The sequence below is a fragment of the Oratosquilla oratoria genome, chromosome 6, assembly GCF_046742065.1.
Source record: "Oratosquilla oratoria isolate Oo_2021 chromosome 6, ASM4674206v1, whole genome shotgun sequence".
Lineage (NCBI taxonomy): Eukaryota > Metazoa > Arthropoda > Malacostraca > Stomatopoda > Squillidae > Oratosquilla > Oratosquilla oratoria.
Window position 1 is genome coordinate 84,155,648 of NC_134782.1, and position 21,266 is coordinate 84,176,913.

A 21,266-nucleotide genomic window follows, 5' to 3' on the forward strand; every position below is an offset into this window, starting at 1 on the left:
AAAGGTTTTAGAAATACGTTTGATGTGTAATATATATTGATGATTAGAAATTAAGTTTTATCATTTTATAATCTTTAAATTTTGTGTTTTAAATGCAACTACTGTAATATTTTTTTTATAAATAAACGTTTTAGGTACTGTAATCCAAAATTGTTATTTTCAGTCTTGAAAATTACTGAAAAGTTAGCGAAAGAAAAAGGTTGCGGTCTCACTAAACGTCGACCAAAGCCGACCAAACCCAAACAATAACGGCTTTTGCTCAAATGCATATAATTATGTATTAAAATTAGCATATGGTTGCATTATATGACCTATTTTCTTTAAAATGTGTGATTTGCGTGTAATTTGATAAAAGAGAAGTTACGCTTTTATCCTCTGCAAAATTTAAATTACCAAAGTCGCCCAACGCCGACCAAACACAAACAATGACGGCTTTTGCTCAAATGCATAATTTTATATAAAAATTAGTATTTGGTTGCATTATTTGACCTATTTTCTTTAAGATTTGTGATTTTCATGAAATTTGATCAAAGAGAAGTTACGTTTTTATCACCTGCAAAATTACCAAAGTCGACCAAAGCCGACCAAATTATGCATTTGAGCAAAAGCCGTCATTGTGTTTGGTCGACTTTGGTAATTTTGCAGAGGACAAAAACGTAACTTTTCTTTGATCAAATTACATGAAAATCTCACATTTTAAAGAAAATTGGAGAATAATGCAACCATATGCTAATTTCTATATAAAATTATGCATTTGAGCAAAAGCTGTCATTGTTTGGGTTTGGTCGGCGTTGGTCGACTTTGGTCAACGTTTCGTGAGACCGTTAAAAGTACCGTAATTTCATTAATATAGAATTATTCCTCGAAGTTATTAACAATTGCAATTTACTATAAATATATGCCAATAATATATATGGTAAATATGGTTTAATTACCTTTATTACCAGTTCTTATCATAATGTGAATCATTTCCTGCGTATCTGTGGTTATCGGCAGGCTAGCCTACCAAGTCATCTCACGTAGAATTCAAGGTCTGATTTTTATAATGGTAGTATAAGACGACCCCCAATTTTAAGGGGTGAATTTTTGGATTTTAGGGTCGTCTTGTACGTGGAAATATACGGTATTTCTCATTACACTCTTTAACCCACCAAGGCATTTACTCACTTCTCTCAATTTACATTCTACCTCCACCTCCACTCCTCCCTTTCCTGCCACATTTGCACCCAAGTATCTAAAACTATCCACTTCCTCCAGATAAACACGGGTGACCATGAAAGATATGAGCCCTTTAATATTGAATGAAGAACAAATAAATTTACTGAAAGAAAACAGACTGCAACCTGCACACCAAATCCTTAATGCCGTTTTTTTTTTTTTTTTTTTTTTTCTTTTAATCCTAATTAAACATCTTGTTATGGATTTTGTAAATGCAGTATTCAACAAAATTGGACAATGATTTGTTACTAATCAACAGAGATCCACATTTATCAAAGATATACGAAATTATACACACATGAAAACAATAAGAACACCCTAAAAATAATGTATATACATTATCCCGTAGTTACTATCCAGCCATAAAAAAGTAACAACCAAAAATATATAATTCTTCACAATAACTTTAAAATGGGTAACTATGTTAAACTGACCTGTGTGTGGTAAGCTTATGCATTCCTTCCAAGATTGCCCTTTGAGCAGCGATTGAATCTGCTGGCCTGGACAGAAGGTATAAAATGGTGCGATTCAGGCAGTGATATATAGACTCCAGATTTATTCCAGAGGCTCGACGTTTGGACTGTGAGATGAGTTTAATGATGAAGTCAAACACTTCATGCGGATCTTTGTTGAACACACCTAAACATTGCAAAGAAAGTTTATACACCGATTCTACCTTTGTACCAAAAAATACATCTAAAAATTGTAGTACATCTAAAGTATGTGTAACATATGCAAGGTTTATCAAAAAGTTATGGAAGGTTTTTAATTAACCAGACTTAGGTAAAGTGGGGTCAGACAGACCCCATGCTTTTTTGTTTTTTACTTTTAATATACTAATATATTTCATATAGATATGTTCTCCCATATACCTTCTTGACGAGTGGAGTAGTTTAAGGGGGTGATAGGGTCATTCCTGAATCTTGCTCTATATTAGCTTTATAGAGGTTTTGGGCACGTCAGACCCCACTTTACCTTAAATGTGAGTAGCGTAGGGTTTGTCAGACCCCACTTTACCAGAGGTTTTTTCATGTCATGACTGATATGTTGAATTTCATTTAGCTTCGTTTTAATTTTGTTTGTTTTCGATGGTCATAGTATCATTTGGAATGCGTCGTAATTGTGTTGACTACGGAATCATAGTTTTATGTTCATTATCATTTCATTTTTTTTAATCTGTTTGTTGTTATTCCGGGTAAATGTTTCATTGTTTGATTTCATTTCTATTGTTGTTTAATGTTTAATGAACTGAATAATGGAAAAGACATCATTTCAAGTGATGACAAAGGATGTTTGTAGTTAGTACACAGATGTTTCTTTCTTGGTGAATATATCACTTTTTTCTTTTTGTATTTTCCAGGCAATAATTTTCAGATAGAAAAAACTGTATTCAGAGACAAACGATAATGTCAGGTACAGGTGATGATATGGTAATGCGTGACTCTAGTGACGAAAGTCAGATTAATGAAGTCAGCAATACCTTATTTTTCATCATTGTTTTGTAATTTTCATTAAAAAAATATTTCTAACAATTACTGTCACTTTTAAGCATGTAAATGGAAGATTATAAGTTGAAGTACATATGTTTTGATTTCTATGTCACTAAATGGAGTGGAAGTACTTTTTTTGCATTTTTTGTGTTTGGGGTCTGTCAAAGTCAAAATAAACCTCTGATTTTTTTCAGATTTTATGTATTTTTGAAACATTTATTATTCATTTGTTGTGGCTCTGCTTTTCCTTAAAGATAGTTGGGACATTGGTCTCTACAAAATGATGACCAACCCTCATAATTTTTTTGTAATTTTCATAAAAAAAATATTTCTAACAATTATAGTCACTTTCAAGAATGTAAATGGAAGAAGATAAGTTGAAGTACATATGTTTTGATTTCTACGTCAATAAATGCAGCGGAAGTATTTTTTTTTTTTTGTATTTTTTGTGTTTGGGGTCTGTCAGACCCTGTTTTACCTGAGGTGTTTCACCAAAAACGCTTTACCTGAGCAGGGTAAACACATACAGTACACCAAAAGCCCCACCCCATCCCTCTCAGGCAGCCAAGTCAATGCATACACCTATGCAATCATACACCTATCCAAAACCCATTTGTTGTTCCTCCCATGTTCACACCTTTATATTTTCTCTATTCTTCTTGTATCTTATCATAGGTCTGGTGACCACACCACCACTCCATATTCCAGTCAACCAAATTCAGCTTTTCATTATACATTTTCTTCATCATGTCCTCCTCCAAATTATCAAATACCACTCTTATTTTTCAGCAAACTATGTCTTTCCTGTTTATTTCTTTATATACCTTTATGGTGATAGATCATCTCTGCATAAAATTCTTAACTTCTTTTCCTCTCACAAACCCTCTTAAACTGCCTCCTGATGCTTCAGCCTACTCTTCAACTCAGCTGTAAGTGCAACATCATCTGCAAACACAACTGTCTAATGTCCCACTCTCCACTCTCACTCACCAGCTCTAAATCCTTGCCTCACATCTTTTTATTTACCTCCATCACCACACAATTCATATTCAAAGTGAAAAACCATGGTGACATTACACAACCCAGGTGCAGCCTACTTTTACCTTAAACTCATTTTCTTCATTTCTGACATCTATACAAGCTGTGCTACTCATGTAAAATAGTTTGACTATTCTCATTCCCATACATCTGAAAAATACTCCATATCACCTCCCCAACCCTGTCATATACATTCTCCAAATCCATTAAAACCCAAAAGACATCATTATCCTTTGTTAAAAATTTCTTGTTCATTTCCTTTACTAAAAAAATTATCTAAACACCCTCTCCCAAATCCACACTGCTCTTTCCCAATTATTCCTTATTTCCCTCATAACACTCTCAATTAACACACTCCCACACATATTACTGATTACTCTTGACAGACTAATTCATCTAAAACTACCTGTATATACGTATATGTGCCAACAACCTTTTGCCCCTTGTAAGGATGTGGCCAAGTTAAAGTAAACCTATTCATAAACAAGTAAAACCCATTCAACCATCACCCAACCTTAAAAGTAATGCACAAGATGAAAACACAACTTTTATGCATGGAACACATTACCTGCCCACAATTTATCAACAATGCGAGATGCCAGGTAGAAGACATTTGGGGCAATGTTGGCATTTGATCCTCCTGGTACAATAGGCAATGCTGCACCCTCACCAATCAAGATGTCAGCATCAAGGAGGTGGTCCATTAAAGCACCCAGCAACTGTGTTTGGAACTCACACACTTGTGCCACACTGCTATTCTCTGGAGTTGCCTGTAATATCATATCAAACTAGAATATATACATACTGCCAATCAACAAATACTAGTCCAATGTATATGAAATAAATATTAATACACTTTTTCAAGATAAAATGACCAATTTAAAAAAGGAAAACTGTTTCCCATCTTTTCTTTGCCGTGCACAAACAAAATATACATTAAAATCTTAATCAACTTGTGAATTTCCAAAGGTGATTTTATTTCTATCCACCTGTTAAGACCTTGAAAGCTTCTAAAAATTGTTCATTTTTCCCTTCATCATGGGGAGACATCACCCAATAATGACTTAATTTACTAAATCTTCAGTAAAACTTCCAATATCTGGACCCAAATACCTAAAAATAGTACACATATGTATACAAAGTGCAACAAGAAAAAGTTACTATTTATCTTTATATCTACTTATACTAGTAAGCACACAAAACATGCACAAACAGGCATAGAAACTATGAACTACTTTCTATATCCTACCATGCAGAAGATGAAAAATTACATATCAGCCAAGCTCCCATTGACTAATTTGCTACATTGCAAAGGGACTCATCTGATTCCTGATAAATGAAATTACAATATACAGCTACAGAGTTATTCCACATTCAAGGTGAATTGTATACACAACATACTGTTCAAATAAAGACATCACCCTCTGCCATGATTAATTTGATAGCCTTCATCATAGCAAAAAAGTTTACCTATAAACTCTTTATGATCTATCCTATGATACATCACTGGCCTTTCCTGTGGTGTATTTATGTCATGCCAATATCTAATCTTGAATAGTCACTAAATATATCAGGATATACAGACTGACTGATAAGGAGAGCAGTTGTGTATTGATTGTTATAGTTTAGTCTTTTCATTACTATGTTTTGTTGCATGTTGCAATGAACAGAGGAGTGGATGTGGAGGTAAATAATAATAATGTACTGATCCCTTGATTTAATGGACCCCCTTGACATATTTCAGAGGCAATGGGCAAAATCCAGTGACTCAGAATAATCTTCTAAATCACTCCACAATATGATCACAACATATAAAAAACCCATCTTCACAATCTTTGGTAACTCTGATATTAAATTACTGTAAATATGTTCAGTTTGTTATCTACTGGATCCATGTTCCCCCTCTAGTCTATTAAATCAAGGGATGGGTGGAATTGTTACCCTGTTGCCTTGATCACTGACTGGAAACCCACAGGAATACATAGGCTGGTAAAAGTCCTTAGGACCTCCCATAGATCTGTGAAGAAACTTTGGACTGCAGTACCATACTGTATTATTGTGGGACTGTTTCTATTTTTCCAGATGAAAGTGGTAAGAGGAGGGAGCAGTAGCCAGTTGTCAGCTCTTTGTGTGAAAAAGTGGAAGAAATACAGTTAAAGTTGATAGATATCTTGGGTACAGTACAGAGATCATGTGTCAGCCCTTGAGGTCTCAACTCCAGATGGAGATGAGGGAACTGACATATTTTGAAAATGAGCATATAGGAAACAATTCTCTACACCATATATCTTCAAGAACCACCACAAGTAAATATCTATTAATAGTCCCTGTGGAGGTGAATTACAAACTAAAGAAAACAAGTAAATGTCTGGGTGAATTGACAAGTATTAAAAGAAATAGGTGTTTGGAGATCAATGCAAAGAGGAGGTTGTATGGAGTTGTTACACCCATACCCCCAATGGTGTAGGGATTTTGGATGTAAGGGAGACAGATCAATCAATAAATCCATTGCCCCCTGATCACTCTTGCAAAAGACCTTTAGGAAATTGGCAACAGACTCTGAGTGGGATCGTAAGTCACTCAGGAAAGAGATATTGTGTTGTTGTCTGGAGATTGTTAGTGTGGGGCATTGTAGTATGTGTTCTTTGTCTTCTGTTTGGTGGTTGCATCTTGGGCAGTTTGAATCTGTGACCAGGTCTATTGGGTGTTGGTATTCTCTTGATGCTGGACAGAAGAAAGTGAAATTGGGATATAGAGTGAATGTAACAAGTTAAAAGATGAGAAAATAAAGTTGAAGAATGGTCTGAAGTAAAGTAATAAGAAAGATAGAGAAAATGAGGAAAACATCAAAGAAATCAAACAAGGACAAGATGGTTAAAATTATGAGAGGAACAACAACACTTATGAAAAATTATGGATCAATAAAAACACAAAAGGAATATGTGGAGAAGAATGTAACAAGGTGGTGAAAAATCCCACACCAGGAGGCACATAGCTGTGGCTGAAGATATCACCTTTGCCTTATGCACTTGGATTATTGGGGCAGGTAACAGTGACTGCTAGGAATTGGAGAGAATGGTGAGATTCAAACCTATAACAAAGTAAATGTGATACCAGCATATTTCCAATTATGCCACCAGTGCACAGGTGATAAGAGTATTTATAAAAATATGAAAATGTAGATAAGAGAAAAGGTAGACAAATGAAAATGTACTATAGTTGTGGGGTGGCATGAAGAACACTTACAAGAAAAGAATGACATATAAAGAAGGACAGAGCTAAAGAAATGGTGCAACAATGGGCCATGAGGGAAGCATACACAAAGAAAGAGAAGTATTTAGATCCGGTAAATGTACAAGGTGCAAGAGCAATGAAAGTAAAATTCAAATCACAAAACATGGTAAAATGGTCAATGAATTAATGAACAAGACCTGGGGAATAGTATGTGTATGGATACAACAAAGAAAGAGAAAAAGAATTCAATGAAGAGTAAACACTAGAGATATGAACAGAAGAATTAACAGAGCTTTATTGGAGAATGGTGGGTAAAAATAAATACAGGGAGCTCCAAAAGAGATGTAACTACTTTGATCGGCTATAATAAATCTGTTGGGGCGTGCACGGACTTTTCCTTTTCAGGTTACATATTCAACTAGGTTGGATTTGTTAACATGTCTTTGTTTTTCTTGTTTTCCAGATTGTATGCAAAATGTACACGCTAGAGCAGAAGTTGAAAACCGTCCAACTCTGGTATGAAACCAAGTCACCCGCAGAAGTCTGCCATCGGTTCAACACACACCAGGGTCACAAATCTAAGTCTGAGTGTGCAGCACTTACAAATTTTAAAATACAGAGGATTGTGCAGCATTTTGAAAAGGAGAAAACCCTGGATCACGTCCACAAGGGAAGAAGTGGCCGGCGACCGATCATCACTCCTGAGAAGAGGGAGCAAGTCGGTGGTTAGCAGTCCGAAGAAATCTTACCGAATCCGCGCTTAAGAGCTGGCTCTCTCTCCAACTACACTTTTGAGAGTTATGAGGAAGGACCTGAAGCTGTTCCCATTTAGAATTTCAACTCACCATGTGCTGCAGCAACAGGACAAAGAGAAGAGAATCAAGATGTGCGACTGGCTGAATGAAAAACTCGAGCAAACTCCCAACTGGCTCAATCACATTTGGTTTAGTGATGAAGCACACTTTCATCTTAACCACTTCAGTACGGAACTTAAATCTCGTGGGCAGCAGCCAATGCCAGCCGTACGACGTGTCGTAATAATACTCGCATCATAAAATATAGTCACCGCTTATATCGATCGTTCTCTCTTTCACCCGCGAATTTTGAAAACCACAGAGAATGGGATTCAGGGCACATTTGAGAGAATGTAAAAACACAGGGGCGACTACAATAAATATAATCAAGACGCCGATATGGCAGCGTCGCGAATCCACTTGCTCCTCATGATGCCTACGTGTGCGGCACCGTATGGAAGGGGTTAATGGGGCTATTAATAACCACAACAATGTGTTTTGGGGAGAAGAGAAGCCAGAAGAAATCAGTGAGAAGTGCCTCAAAGGTCCGAAGGTCACTGCATTTGTGGCGTTCAATGCAAAGCACAGTCTGCTGGGACCTTACTGGTTCAAGGAAAATGGGCGCACCGTTACCATCAACAGTGAACGTTATATCGCCATTCTTGATCAGTTTCACAGTGACCTGACTCAGAAGCTAACCCAAGGACAGTTAAGGCTTGCTTGGTTCATGCAGGATGGTGCAAGACCTCATACAGCCCACGCATCATTGGATCATCTCAGGGGACTCTTCCAGAATCTTCTCATCTGCCTCAACACAAATCATGAGTGGGCCCTCCACAGCCCTGACTTAAATCCACTTGATTTCTGGTTCTGGGGAGCAGCAAAGGGGAAGGTCTATGCCAACAGACCTCAAACACAGGCTGATCTAAAGCAGAATGTGGCAGCTTATGTAGCTGAAGTTTCCGCTGAAACATGGAAAAGAGTTGGCCAGAATTTCTGTGTCCGCGTGAAAGCATGTTTCAACAGAAATGGGGCTCATATCGAGCATGTACACTACCAGAAGTTTGTTTGACTTTCAGACATAATCCAACCTTATCTCGCGTATTAAGCTTGTTATACAAAGTCTGTCTGAATAAAGACCAATCAAACTAGTTACATCTTTTTTGGAGCTCCCTGTAAAAGGATTAAATACAACCTATATAAATAGTTAAAAGCTGATGAAATGATACTAGCAAATTTAGAAACAAGTGACTATCTAAAGGAGAAAGGGCCAGTTATAATGTGCTTGTCAAAACCAAACTTATGTTCAGGAGAGTTGAGGAAGGTATAACATATGGAGGAGGGACAGAAGAGTAAAAATGTGAGGTGGTCTGATAACAGTAATAAAAAGAAGCATTAATGTTGAACAAGTGGAAATGGGAGATGGAATTGATGAATTGATGAATATAAAAATTATGAATGAAAAGGGTGGAGAAAAATCATAGATATATATTCCTCAAAAGGAAAAAAAAATAGAACAAAGCAGAGAGAACTGACAAGAAACACAGCTGAACAAGTGAAGAGGTTCACTGGAAAAAGTGAGAATATAATTGATGGGCAACTTTAACTGTGGAGAGGTAATAAGGGAGGAATGGGGGAGACAGAAATGAGGAATCCTGGGGCAATATATTATTAAACATAGCCATGAATAATATAATGGCTCCATGGGTCATTTTTTTTTTATTGAGGGTCTTCAGCCTTCAGTATCAATGACAAAATTGTAAATGTGAAACAACTCATCATTATATTTAAAGTTGAGGTCCAGCTACCTGCAAACTTTTACAATATACCATTAAGCAATCTAAATCTAAACTGGCCGAGTTATTTAGGATCATTGCCGTAGAATTCTTCTAAAAAAAAAAAAAAAAAAGGTCATGTTTGCAGTTAGCCAAAGCTTCAAGAAATCATGCATATTGGCCCCTTTAGTGGTCCTGATATTTGAGGTTTTACTTCTTTCTCATCTTACAGAACAAAAAACTAAATACATTTCTAGACGACCTATTCTTACAAAATCTGCTTTCCAAGTAATTTTTTCTAATAACTACCTTTACCTCAATTTTCCATCTCAACTGGGGAGAAAGGTATGGTACAAGTTTAGAATTTTAACAAGTTTAAAGATGCAATCACTTTAATTGTAAAACCTCATTAAAACATACAAGCAACATATCCACAAAAGCTTTGCACAGAGACAAAAACACAAGCAACTGGAAATAAAAGAAAAGTAAAGACTTCACCTAACTAGCTATTTAGCATTATAATTTTGTATATCATTTACTTTATCTTATATTGAATTTTACCTAATGCAGATATCACTTTCTACCTTTCAATATATTCTGCACTTGTCTAGAAACATTGTCTCCTAGTTCATCTTGAATAAAAAATTGCTTTTATAAAGCCATTATAAAAACCTTTTATAAAGCCATCCTGCTTTTATCTATTTTGCATTCCTACTATTCACTCATCCATACTTCATCTATCCTATTTTTCCATCCCCTCTCTATTACTAACTACTTAAAACTTTTTTCATACAATTCATTCCTACCCAGTTCACTCTTAAAAAACATCACACTTGTTCACTTAAAAAGCTTTCTACTTTTTATCAATTATTGGTTTTACTACTCAGCATATACTTGCACCCTTCTACCACCATTAAAATAAAATTGCATTACCATCAATAGATATTTCATTGTTTCTCATCAGTTTATTCCTGACACAAATGCTGACCACCTATTTACTGATAAAACAGCAGAAAAAAACAGAACAGAGACACCTTATAAAAAGAACTCAGCATGACAGTATATGACCCATTTTACCTTTTCTTCTCTAATTGACTTGCCTCCCCTTCCTCTTTTTCTTTTGATTTCCTTCCAAAACATCTTTTCATTATTTTCAAAATTTTCTGTCATACTCCTCATCCACTTTCCATCTGCCATCCTTTCTGCCTCCTTTATCTTTTGTTTTCTTCTCTTCTTTATTATATGTACCTCTTATATTTTCCTGTTATCCACCCCTGTCTTCTGTCCTCTCTCATCCTTCCTCAACAGACATTCCCCTCTTCCCCAAAGCCCCCTTCACCCCATCCATCCACCTCATCCTAGGATGTCCCCTCATGTTCACTCCCTCCACATCTGCCTTCCATACCTCTTTTACTAGTCTTTCTTCACTCATTCTTTCCATGTGTCCAAACCATCCTAATAGTCTTTCATCAACCCTATCTCCCAACTCCCTTTCCACCACTGTTCTCCTCCTTACCTCCTCATTTCTCACTCAATCTAGCCTAGTAACCCCCATCATACTTCTCAGACACCTCATCTCAAACACATTCAAACTCTTTCTCTCTTCCTCTCTTATGTTCCATGTTTCTGCCCCATATAGTGCTGTTGGCACAATCACTCCTTCATACAGTCTCCTCTTAGCATCCATTCCCAAATGTCTATTCCTCATTACACTTTTTAATCCACCAAGGCATTTACTCGTTTCTCTCAGTCTACATTCTACCTCCATCTCCTCTCCACCTTTTCCTGCCACATTTGCACCCAAGTATCTAAAACTATCCACTTCCTCCAGTCGCTCTCCCTTAACCACTTCAATACGGGACTTAAATCTCGCGGGCAGCAGCCAATGCCAGCCGTACGACGTAACGAAATAATATTCGCATCATAAAATATAGTCGCCGCTTATATCGATCGTTCTCTCTTTCACCCGCGAATTTTGAAAACCACAGAGAATGGGATTAAGGGCGCATTTGGGAGAATGTAAAAACACAGGGGCGACTACAATAAATATAATCAAGACGCCGATATGGCAGCGTCGCGAATCCACTTGCTCCTCATGACGCCTACGTGTGCGGCACCGTATGGAAGGGGTTAATGCTCACTTCCAGTCTGCTGCCACTTTCACCCCTTGTACATCTCATCACCTTACTTTTACCCACATTTATCTTCAGCTATTTTCTTTCACACACTCTCCCAAACTCTGTCACCAACTTCCTCAATCCTTCCTCTGATCCTGCCACAAGTAGTGTCGTCCACAAACAACAGCTGGCTCACCTCCCACTTTTCTCAATTTTCTTTAACCATCTCCAATCCCTGACCCACTACCCTTGCATTTACCTCTCGCACCACCCTATCCATGTACAAGTTCAACAGCCAGGGTGACATAACACATCCCTGACGAAGTCCCACCTTTACCTCGAACCACTCACTCTCTCCATTTCTAATCCTGACACATGCTCTACTACTCTCGTAAAAACTCTTGACAGCTCCTAGAAGCTTTCCTCCTATCCCGTATATCCGCAAAACCTCCCATAGTGCCTTCCTGTCTACCCTGTCGTAAGCCTTTACCTGATCCATAAAAGCCCAAAAAACATCCTTCCTCTTTCCTATAGCTTTCTCATATATCTGTCTTACCACAAAAATCTGATCTACACAACCTCTACCTGTCTTAAATCCACACTGTTCCTCACCAATTACTTCCTCTGTTCCTCTCCTAATCCTCTCAACCAAGATCCTCCCATAAGCCTTCCCAACTACACTTAACAAGCTAATCCCTCTGAAACTACTACACTCACACTTGTCCCCTTTTCCCGTGTAAAGTGGAACTATACAGGCACTCCTCCAGTCCTCTGGCACTCTACCCTCTCTCCAGCAAACATTAAAAAATCAACTCTAAACAAAAACCAGCAGAAGGTGGAGTGCACCAACAACACGTAGTGGGTACTCAAAATGTTAGCAGTTTCAAAGTAAATAAACAGTACTATGCACAACAAACCTCACTTTGAGGCAATTATTTCAATACAGCATAATACTGAATTACCTTACCATGGTAAAGACTATATGCTGCCATACATATACTTCCCTGTATATTCATAATGATAAACATCTATCTGTAATGGTTTTCAAACTAGAATCCTCTAAAACCCTATGATCCTAAGTCTAACCTTAATAGGTCACTCAGGACTAAAAGTCTTTATAATAAATAATGTGTGACTTCCTATATATCAATTATAGTAAATATCTGCAACAATTTTCAAGTGAAGCCCCTTTAAATATCTGTGAATTTGAATTCAACCTTTCAACAGACCAGTCTTTAAAACTATACATTTTCACTATTGTGATGGATTGGATTATAATTGAAAAATGGGGTCAAAATAATTTCTGCCTTAGTTTGAAGTGAATTGGATAACTTTTGGGGAAGTTATGGCTAAAAATAACCATTTCACATTTTCAGTGACCTTGATGTTGACAATGACCCAAGTATGCCTAAAATTAAACAGAATCAATGAAACACACTAATTTGATGGAGAACAATACCACATCCCCATGCTCTATCCAATGGAGTAATAAACAATGGGCACCAGGAGCCTGCAATACACTCTAAGGAAAGCTCATAAAAGTAAGCATATGAAAAAAGCATTTTATATAGTCTGGAGATATACCCTATCATAAAATATCCTTGACACAAAACTACATAACAATGATATGAAATTATACAACCTACTACTACATGGAGCAATAACACCTTTGAAGTTACTTAGGGCATTCCATTCCAAGTATTCTGCACCAGATATACATGACACTAACACTTCCTACACTGCATTCTCTCCCATTCTACTTCTCTTAATCATTCACACCTTCACAACATTTGACCTCAATTCAATTCTTTACTTAATATTTCCATTCATGCACTGATATGATCATATTATGCCTTATATTCCACCCAAAACAGACAAAGTGTTCTTATTTTGTCTGACCCTTTCATTTATCTCCTTAAGGCTAGTCTACATCTATTTTCCTTTTATGAAGACACACTTAATACAAAGTTTCAGAAAATTAATGTCTTGCAATGTTGGCTCTGAACACAAAGTCTATCATAAGAGTATCAATGACCTGTCTTATTCTTCAGTTTTGTTTCTGACAGATATTAACTGCCTATAAGTAATTTCCTATTTTTCATCATTCATAAATTCCCAGACACAACATCTATCGTCTCTCTTCCTATCTTAAGAAATGTATTGAAACAAATGGTCTTTACTTGTACATTCATACACATAGAGGAATTGACTACATAAGCCATAGTATATACATCAGAAGTTAGATGCTCAAATCTTCTAATTTGACTAAAAAACAAATGAAGAGCTCATTTCATTATAACAAAATGACATAATCCAATTTCTGAGAGTATATCTAATTCCCAAAGATATTTTCTTTCCCAATGGTAAAAGCAGCAAAGAAAATTAGTTTAAATTTATGCCAAAATGAGTTATTGTCTACATATTCAAACATCAATACATACTTGTGCATTTATGTAAAGAAAACGTTTAAAAGTAAACACATGTACATACCTCTAGCAAGAGATCAATGGTGTGTGGAGATTTACTGGCTGGTGGCAGCGACAGGGAGTCAACAACTAAGTGACGTAAGAAGTCCATCACTTGTTTCTTGGCAGGATGATTACTTAGGCTGCCATCTGACTCACATTTAACAATCACGACATCACTGGCACTCATCAGCTGCTATCCAAAATAAGAAAAAAAAAAAAATTACATCCTTAAATAATGACAATGTATATTCTAAGAAGATAGTGAAGTAGGAATTACTATAATTTTCATATCATGCAATACATTTTTACCTAAAAAAATACATACATATACCAAAAGCTTTTTCCCCCCCTTATAAGGAAGGTAGCCAAAAAACAAAGGCATAAAAACCACTCTCACCCATTCCATCCCACTGCCCTCCACCCTCTTCCCTCCCTCTTATCTTGGCACCTCCTGGATGACAGGTCATCCCTGCACCTCACCCACTGCCCTGGGTCAGAAGCAGCGTCACAAGATATCCTCAAAAATCATCCCGTGTCTTTGTGTTTGGACTCTAGCAATCCTCATAAAACCCAGCCATGGGATACGAGCAATCACGAACCCCCAACACAGAGACCAACAATTACCATTTTGATATATTCCTGCAAGATGGACAATGCAGAGCAATTTCCTTTATGCTCATTTTCAAGATCCAACAAACCCCTCACCTACATGTGGAGTCAAAAGAAACTGGCAGCAAAATCTCTAATAACTTCAACAGTATTTCCTCCACCTTTTCATACAAGAAATGCTGACAACTGATGACTGTTGTCCTATTTCTTTCAGTCAGTGATATAGTAACATACATACATATATAGGAATGGGGCATTAAAGAAAGAGATGAAGAATCAAATACAGGCAGTGACTGAGAAAATGGAAGGAGAGATCAAAGAAAATAACTTCCAAGAAATAAAGAAACAGTGGAAGGTGGAACAGGAAAGTCAAAAATTATCTTTTAAGGAAATAGTGGAACAACAAGTTAAGGAGAATGCAAAGGAAACGGTAATCCAAGTGATTAAAGAGAAAGGAAATTTGGTTAGGGATACAGTAGACAAAAAAAGATGCATTGTGATCTACAGTAAAAAAAAGCATAATGTTCCTAGGAAAAGAAAATCGCTAAAGAGATTCTGAAGATTAAAGAGGAGGATCAAACCTTGGATAAAGAAATCAAGGAAACATATAGAATAGGTACTCAAAAGAAAAGCAATTAGGTCACTACAAGCAAAACTTAGGTCACAAATGATAGTAGAGGAAGTACTCTCCAGAACAGCAAAACTAGCAAACAGTGAAAATCACAAGAATGTATGGCTAAAGAAATGAGTGATGAAGAAAAAGAAAAGGAGCTTAGAATTGAAATGAAGGAAAAAAATGAAAAAATAACTGACACTGAAAAGAATTAGTGCGAGAGGTAAATGCAAGGGTAGTAGGTCAGGGATTGGAGATGGTCAAAGAAAATGGAGAAAAGTGGGAGGTGAGCCAGCTGTTGTTTGCGGACGACACTGCACTTGTGGCAGGATCGGAGGAGGGACTGAGGAAGCTGGTGACAGAGTTTGGGAGAGTATGTGATAGAAGAAAGCTAAAGATAAATGTGGGTAAAAGTAAGGTGATGAGATGTACAAGGGGTGAAAGTGGCAGTAGACTGGAAGTGAGCATTAACCACTTCCATACGGTGACGCCTACGTAGGCGTCATGAGGAGCAAGTGGGTACGCGATGATGCCGACGTCGGCGTCTTGATTATATTTATTGTAGTCGTACCTACGTAACCTCCATTCTCTCAAAACTGGCTTCATCATATTTTCTATGGTTATCAAAATTCACGGGTGAAAGAGAACGAACGATTGAGCACTGACTTTATATTTCATAATGCAATTACAGACGCTCCTCAACTTACGTTTTAGTTACGTTCCGAACGGCCGAACGTAAGTTGTTCCTCTACTATACATCCATAAATTCTATTACCGTATCTTATAAAACACCCCTAAATCATTAATTATACACATAACATTGTAAAATAATAACATTAATTTCAAATAAATTAAATTCAAGCAACATAAATTGAGATGGTGGAGGAGGAGGAGGCAAGGCACGTTCAGTCTGTCGTTTGTGCCATGTAAACAATGGACGCAGCGTCATGCGTAAGTATCGTTTGAACTACGGGGAGCGCGCTAAACTAAAAAATTCACTCAAATTTTTTTCTTTTACAATTTTTTTTTTACAGTCAGTTCAAACGTAAAATCGAAAAAACGTAAAACGAATGAACTTAAAGTAGAGGAGCGTCTGTATTATGACGCAATATCGCACGTTGGGCAGCTAATGCTGCCAGACGTGCGATGTGCCTCGGAGTGAAGAGGTTAAGGGAGAGCGACTGAAGGAAGTGGATAGTTTTAGATACTTGGGTGCAAATGTGGCAGGAAAAGGTCGAGTGAAGGTGGAGGTAGAATGTAGATTGAGAGAAGCGAGTAAATGCCTTGGTGGATTGAAGAGTGTAATGAGGAATAGACATTTGGTAATGGATGCTAAGAGGAGACTGTATGAAGGAGTGATTGTGCCAACAGCACTGTATGGGGCAGAAACATGGAACATAAGAGAGGAAGAGAGGAGTTTGAATGTGTTTGAGATGAGGTGTCTGAGAAGTATGATGGGGGTTACTAGGCTAGATAGAGTGAGAAATGAGGTGAGGAGAAGAACGGGGGTGGAAAGGGAGTTGGGAGATAGGGTTGATGAAAGAGTATTAGGATGGTTTGGACACATGGAAAGAATGAGTGAAGGAAGACTAGTAAAAGAGGTATGGAAGGCAGATGTGGAGGGAGTGAACATGAGAGGACGTCCTAGGATGAGGTGGATGGATGGGGTGAAGGGGGCTTTGGGGAAGAGGGGAATGTCTGTTGAGGAAGGATGGGAGAGGACAGAAGACAGGGGTGTAATGGAGAATAGTTGTATATGGATGACCAGCACCTTAGGGTGCTGGTCGGAAAACTCCCAGACCCTCTTATGCCTTTACTTTTTCGTTTAGGAATGTCCCCTACAAGGAGAAGGATGCCTGGTCCCACTCCCCGTCCCTTTCTTCTCGCCTCTTACGATCCAAGTGGAAATACTTGGTGGCAGTATTCTTTTCCCCCACCACAAGCACAGTAGCTAAAATATGTGAAAAAGTGATCAAAAGTGGATGGGTTAAACACCTGGAAGAAAAAACTATACTAAACCCAAATCAATTTGGATTTAGGCAAAGAAGATCATGTACAACAAACCTGATCTGCTTCTACTCAAGACTAATAGATATAATAGAAGAGAGAGATGTATGGGTAGACTGTGCCTATCTAGACCTACAAAAGGCATTTGACCAAGTACCACACAAGAAATTAATAAGAAAATTAGAATCAATAGGTGGCATCACAGTTAAAATATTAGAATGGATGGAAGACTTCCTGACTGGGAGAAAAATGAGGGTAGTGATTAGAAACAATGTGTTGGCACAATGTGTATATATTTATATTGTAATGTGTATATTTTATTTATATTAGTGTGATATTATATGTATAAATTTCAGTAGTGTTGTTGTATTTATTATTATTTTTATCGGATGCCCGCAAGGCTTGGCTTGGGCAGTTTTGGCGGGAATGTTGGCGTTCCCTCAGTCTCCTTGTGGCTCTGACGCCTGCTGCACGTGTTTTTGTGTGTTTATGCCTTTTTCTAATTTTTCCCAATATATTGAACTGTGCTTCCGGTGTTTCATTGCCACCCAGAACATATATGGTGGCAGCGGTATTAACGATTGTATGTTTAATTAAGTATCAAGACTAGAACTATATGTCTTGAATAACCGGCCGGTTTTGTTTTGTGTGTTGTGTTTTTCTCCCCAATTTTTTGTTCCAGCCAGGTATTTTCAGTGAATATGAACTCTTAAAAGACATTATAGTACTCTGGACACTGTGTCTTCAGTTGTATTTCGGCGCAGGCCGGTTGCCGTCAGGTGATTTTTTTTCCTGCTATTACTGGACGTCATCGTCGCCTGTCCTGATTATTGCTCCTTGTGTTCCTGTGGGTACCCTCAGCGGTAATTTGTGCCTGGATGGTGAATTTGGACAGCCATAATTGTTTCTCGGGAAGCAACAAATCTGTGAAGACCGGTCGTTGGCGTCCCGGACAGCGGCCATGTTTTTTTTGGTGACGTCATTTGTGTACATTTGAAATGTTACCCCCAGAATGTTTAGACTCTCGTCGCCTGTGACGTATGTGTATACTTACGTATTGTGCTCTATTGTACATTACTGATATATGTATTGCATTGTTTCTGTTTTGCAATGCTTATGTTTGTATGAAATACATAATTTTTCTTACGTCCATGTGATTTTTCTATGTATTGCATTGTTTGTGTCAATGCTTGTGTTTCTGTGAATCACATTGTTTACGTTCATGTCCATGTGATTTTTCTATGTATTGCATTGTTTGTGTCAATGTTTGTGTTTTTGTAAATCACATTGTTTACGTTCATGTCCATGCGATTTTTCTATGTATTGCATTGTTTGTGTCAATGCTTGTGTTTCTATAAATCACATTGTTTACGTTCATCTCCCACCATGTCTAAATTGAGGCCTTCGTTTCTCAGTTCGCCAAGCTCATCTGAGCCAATGGCCAACAGGTTAACATTACTTCATCAGAATCCAACTGTGGTGCAAATTTCTGGGGAAGATCCTCATTATAGGGCGGCTGAATTTATCCGTCAATGTGAGGACGCAATCATACAGTCAAATGTTTCAACGGGGCCTGAACAGATCTCCTTTGTGAGGTCCCAGATTGTACCACATTCTCTTGCTTCAGAGCTCCTCTCGGCTTCGTGTTTAGATCCTAAACTTCTGAACTATAATTATGACATCTTTAGGTCTAACTTCCTTAAACTTTTCGCAGATACTCTTGGTGATGGTGCGTTCCATTGGTGCTTCAAACTGGCTGATACTCTTGTATCCCGACTGGGCACTCTTGATTATCGCCGGGCGCAAGCTCAGGCCAGTATCCTTGCTGTTGAAGCTGTCGAGTCATTGTCCCAGTCGGACTGGGTAGAGAATGGTAATATTTCTGTAGATAGATTTTGTCTTATCATAGAATTTCTCTTGTACATCCATTTTTTGGTGCCTTCTGAGAGACGAGAAGCATCTTCTCTCAAGTATAAGCCTGATGAAACTCTATTGTCTTTTGCGTCACAGCTTTCTCGTAAACTGGGAGAAGTGCCATCTAGTTCCTTGTGTATTAGCAATGCTCATCAACATAGTCATGTCCCTTGTTCTCCTCAGCTCTCTCAGTCTACAGTTTCTACTCCTAGTTCCCCTCAATCTACAGTTACACCCCCTCCCCTGTTGTGTACTTTTTGTAACAGGTCTGGTCATTCGAGCGATTTTTGTTTCCGCCGTAGGCGCCAGGTAAACAAGTCAAAACTGTCCCCTGTTAGTAGGAGTGTACCTACTGTTTCTTCTAACCTATCGCATGACCTTTCCAGAGTAGAACCTCCAGGTAGACTCAGTTATTGCCATATCCATTGTCAGTGTAAACATTCGACTGATCAATGTTTCAAAGTTTTGAAACTTAGGGATGAGACTTCTCACCAGCCTCGTCAATCCCATTTTCCCCAGCGCATGTTTCCCAACCCCAAGAGTTGACCAGCAGTGTTCGGTCTCAAATAATTCCTTTTGTGGCTGTTGAATCTTCTCAATTACTTACCTTTCAGTTTTTTACTAGGGATACGCCTCTTTCAGTCAATGTAGATACTGGTGCAGAATGTAGTCTGTTAAGTAGAAAGGCTTACTTTGCTTTACGGGAATTGTATAATCTCCCTTTATCTCCCTTTTGTAATAATTTGCTTGTTCTTGGATCAGTTTGTCTTCCTTTACATTTTCCCTCGCATGCTACAGACTTCAATGTCACTTTTGCTGTTGTCTCTGGCATTGCCCTTAAGTGTGATTGCCTCCTGGGTATTGATGCTCTTACGGCTCATAGCATAGATATTTCTCCTAGTCGCCGAGTAGTGACTTTCTGCAATTTTGATATCTCTGCTTCGGATAGGCCAGTTTCTGTTTGTGATTCTTCTGTGCTTGATCAGTCCGCACGTGTGCCTGTCCCAATTTCTCAGCGCTCTGCCCCTGTTGCTCATTGTGCTGCTGTTGTTGTAGGAGAGCATCTTATTGAACCTTCAAGTTCTGTTCGAGTTCCAGTGCGCGTCTCAGGTGCCCCAATTGGGTCTGACGTTCTCTCTTTGCCTGACTCTATTCGTATTCGTCGGCTTGCCCTAGAAGGAACTCTCTCCACTATTCGTGAGGATCACGTTACCACGGCGATGGTAACCAATGTCACGGGTGCTCCTATTTCTCTCTCTCCTGGCAGTCACTTAGGCTCCTTTGAGGTGGTACTCGTTGCTGCTTTCCAGGATTCGCCTATTATAGCAGCTTCTGTTCTACAGTCTCCCCCAACACGTGACCCTGCTCGCGTAGCTCCTGAGCTCGCCACATTTGTAGGCGAAACTGAATTTTCCTGAAGAGACGCCTCGTCTCCTTGACCGGCTAGTTACCCACCGTCAGGCTTTGGCTTTACCAGGTGATCCGTTAGGGGTTACGGATCGTGTGGTTCATAGAATTGATCTTCAGCCAGGCACTCGTCCTGTCTACGTCCCCTCTTACAGGTTACCTCACTCTCGTCAGCTTATAGCCCAGTCCTTGGTTGACGATTTGTTGAGTGAAGGTGTTGTACAGGAGTCCCACTCCGAGTGGAATTCACCTCTTCTCCTGGTGCCTAAGAAAGATGGATCTTTTCATCCTGTGGTTGAATATAGGAAAGTCAATGAGGTCACTCTTCCTGATCATTATCCTCTGCCTATCTTAAGCGAGCTTCTTCAGTCCATTGGCAATGGTAATACGGTATTCACCACTTTAGATTTAAAAGCAGGGTTTTGGCAGATACCCCTGGAGGAGAAGTCTCGTAAGATCACGGCCTTCTCAACTCCCAATGGGCACTATGAATGGCTTCGTTGCCCCATGGGTTTGCGGAATGCTCCTTTGACTTGCCAGCGTTTAGTTAACTCTATATTTCATGGCTTAATTGGGAATGGA

At 38.4% G+C, this 21,266-nt stretch overlaps 1 protein-coding gene across 5 annotated transcripts in view; it reads right to left on the minus strand.

The window, feature by feature from the left end:
• Window positions 1–21,266, minus strand: part of bchs (WD repeat and FYVE domain containing 3 bchs) — a 404,566-nt gene that overhangs the window by 169,291 nt on the left and 214,009 nt on the right. For 4 of the 5 annotated variants that reach the window (XM_076187465.1, XM_076187468.1, XM_076187464.1 and 1 more), the window contains exons 35-37: window positions 14,157–14,327; window positions 4,315–4,516; window positions 1,653–1,857 (exon numbers count right to left, since the gene is read on the minus strand). In XM_076187465.1, coding sequence (XP_076043580.1) covers window positions 1,653–1,857; window positions 4,315–4,516; window positions 14,157–14,327 — 578 coding nt within the window. The remainder of the gene's footprint in view (window positions 1–1,652; window positions 1,858–4,314; window positions 4,517–14,156; window positions 14,328–21,266) is intronic. The other variant, XM_076187467.1, reaches the window with a different exon arrangement.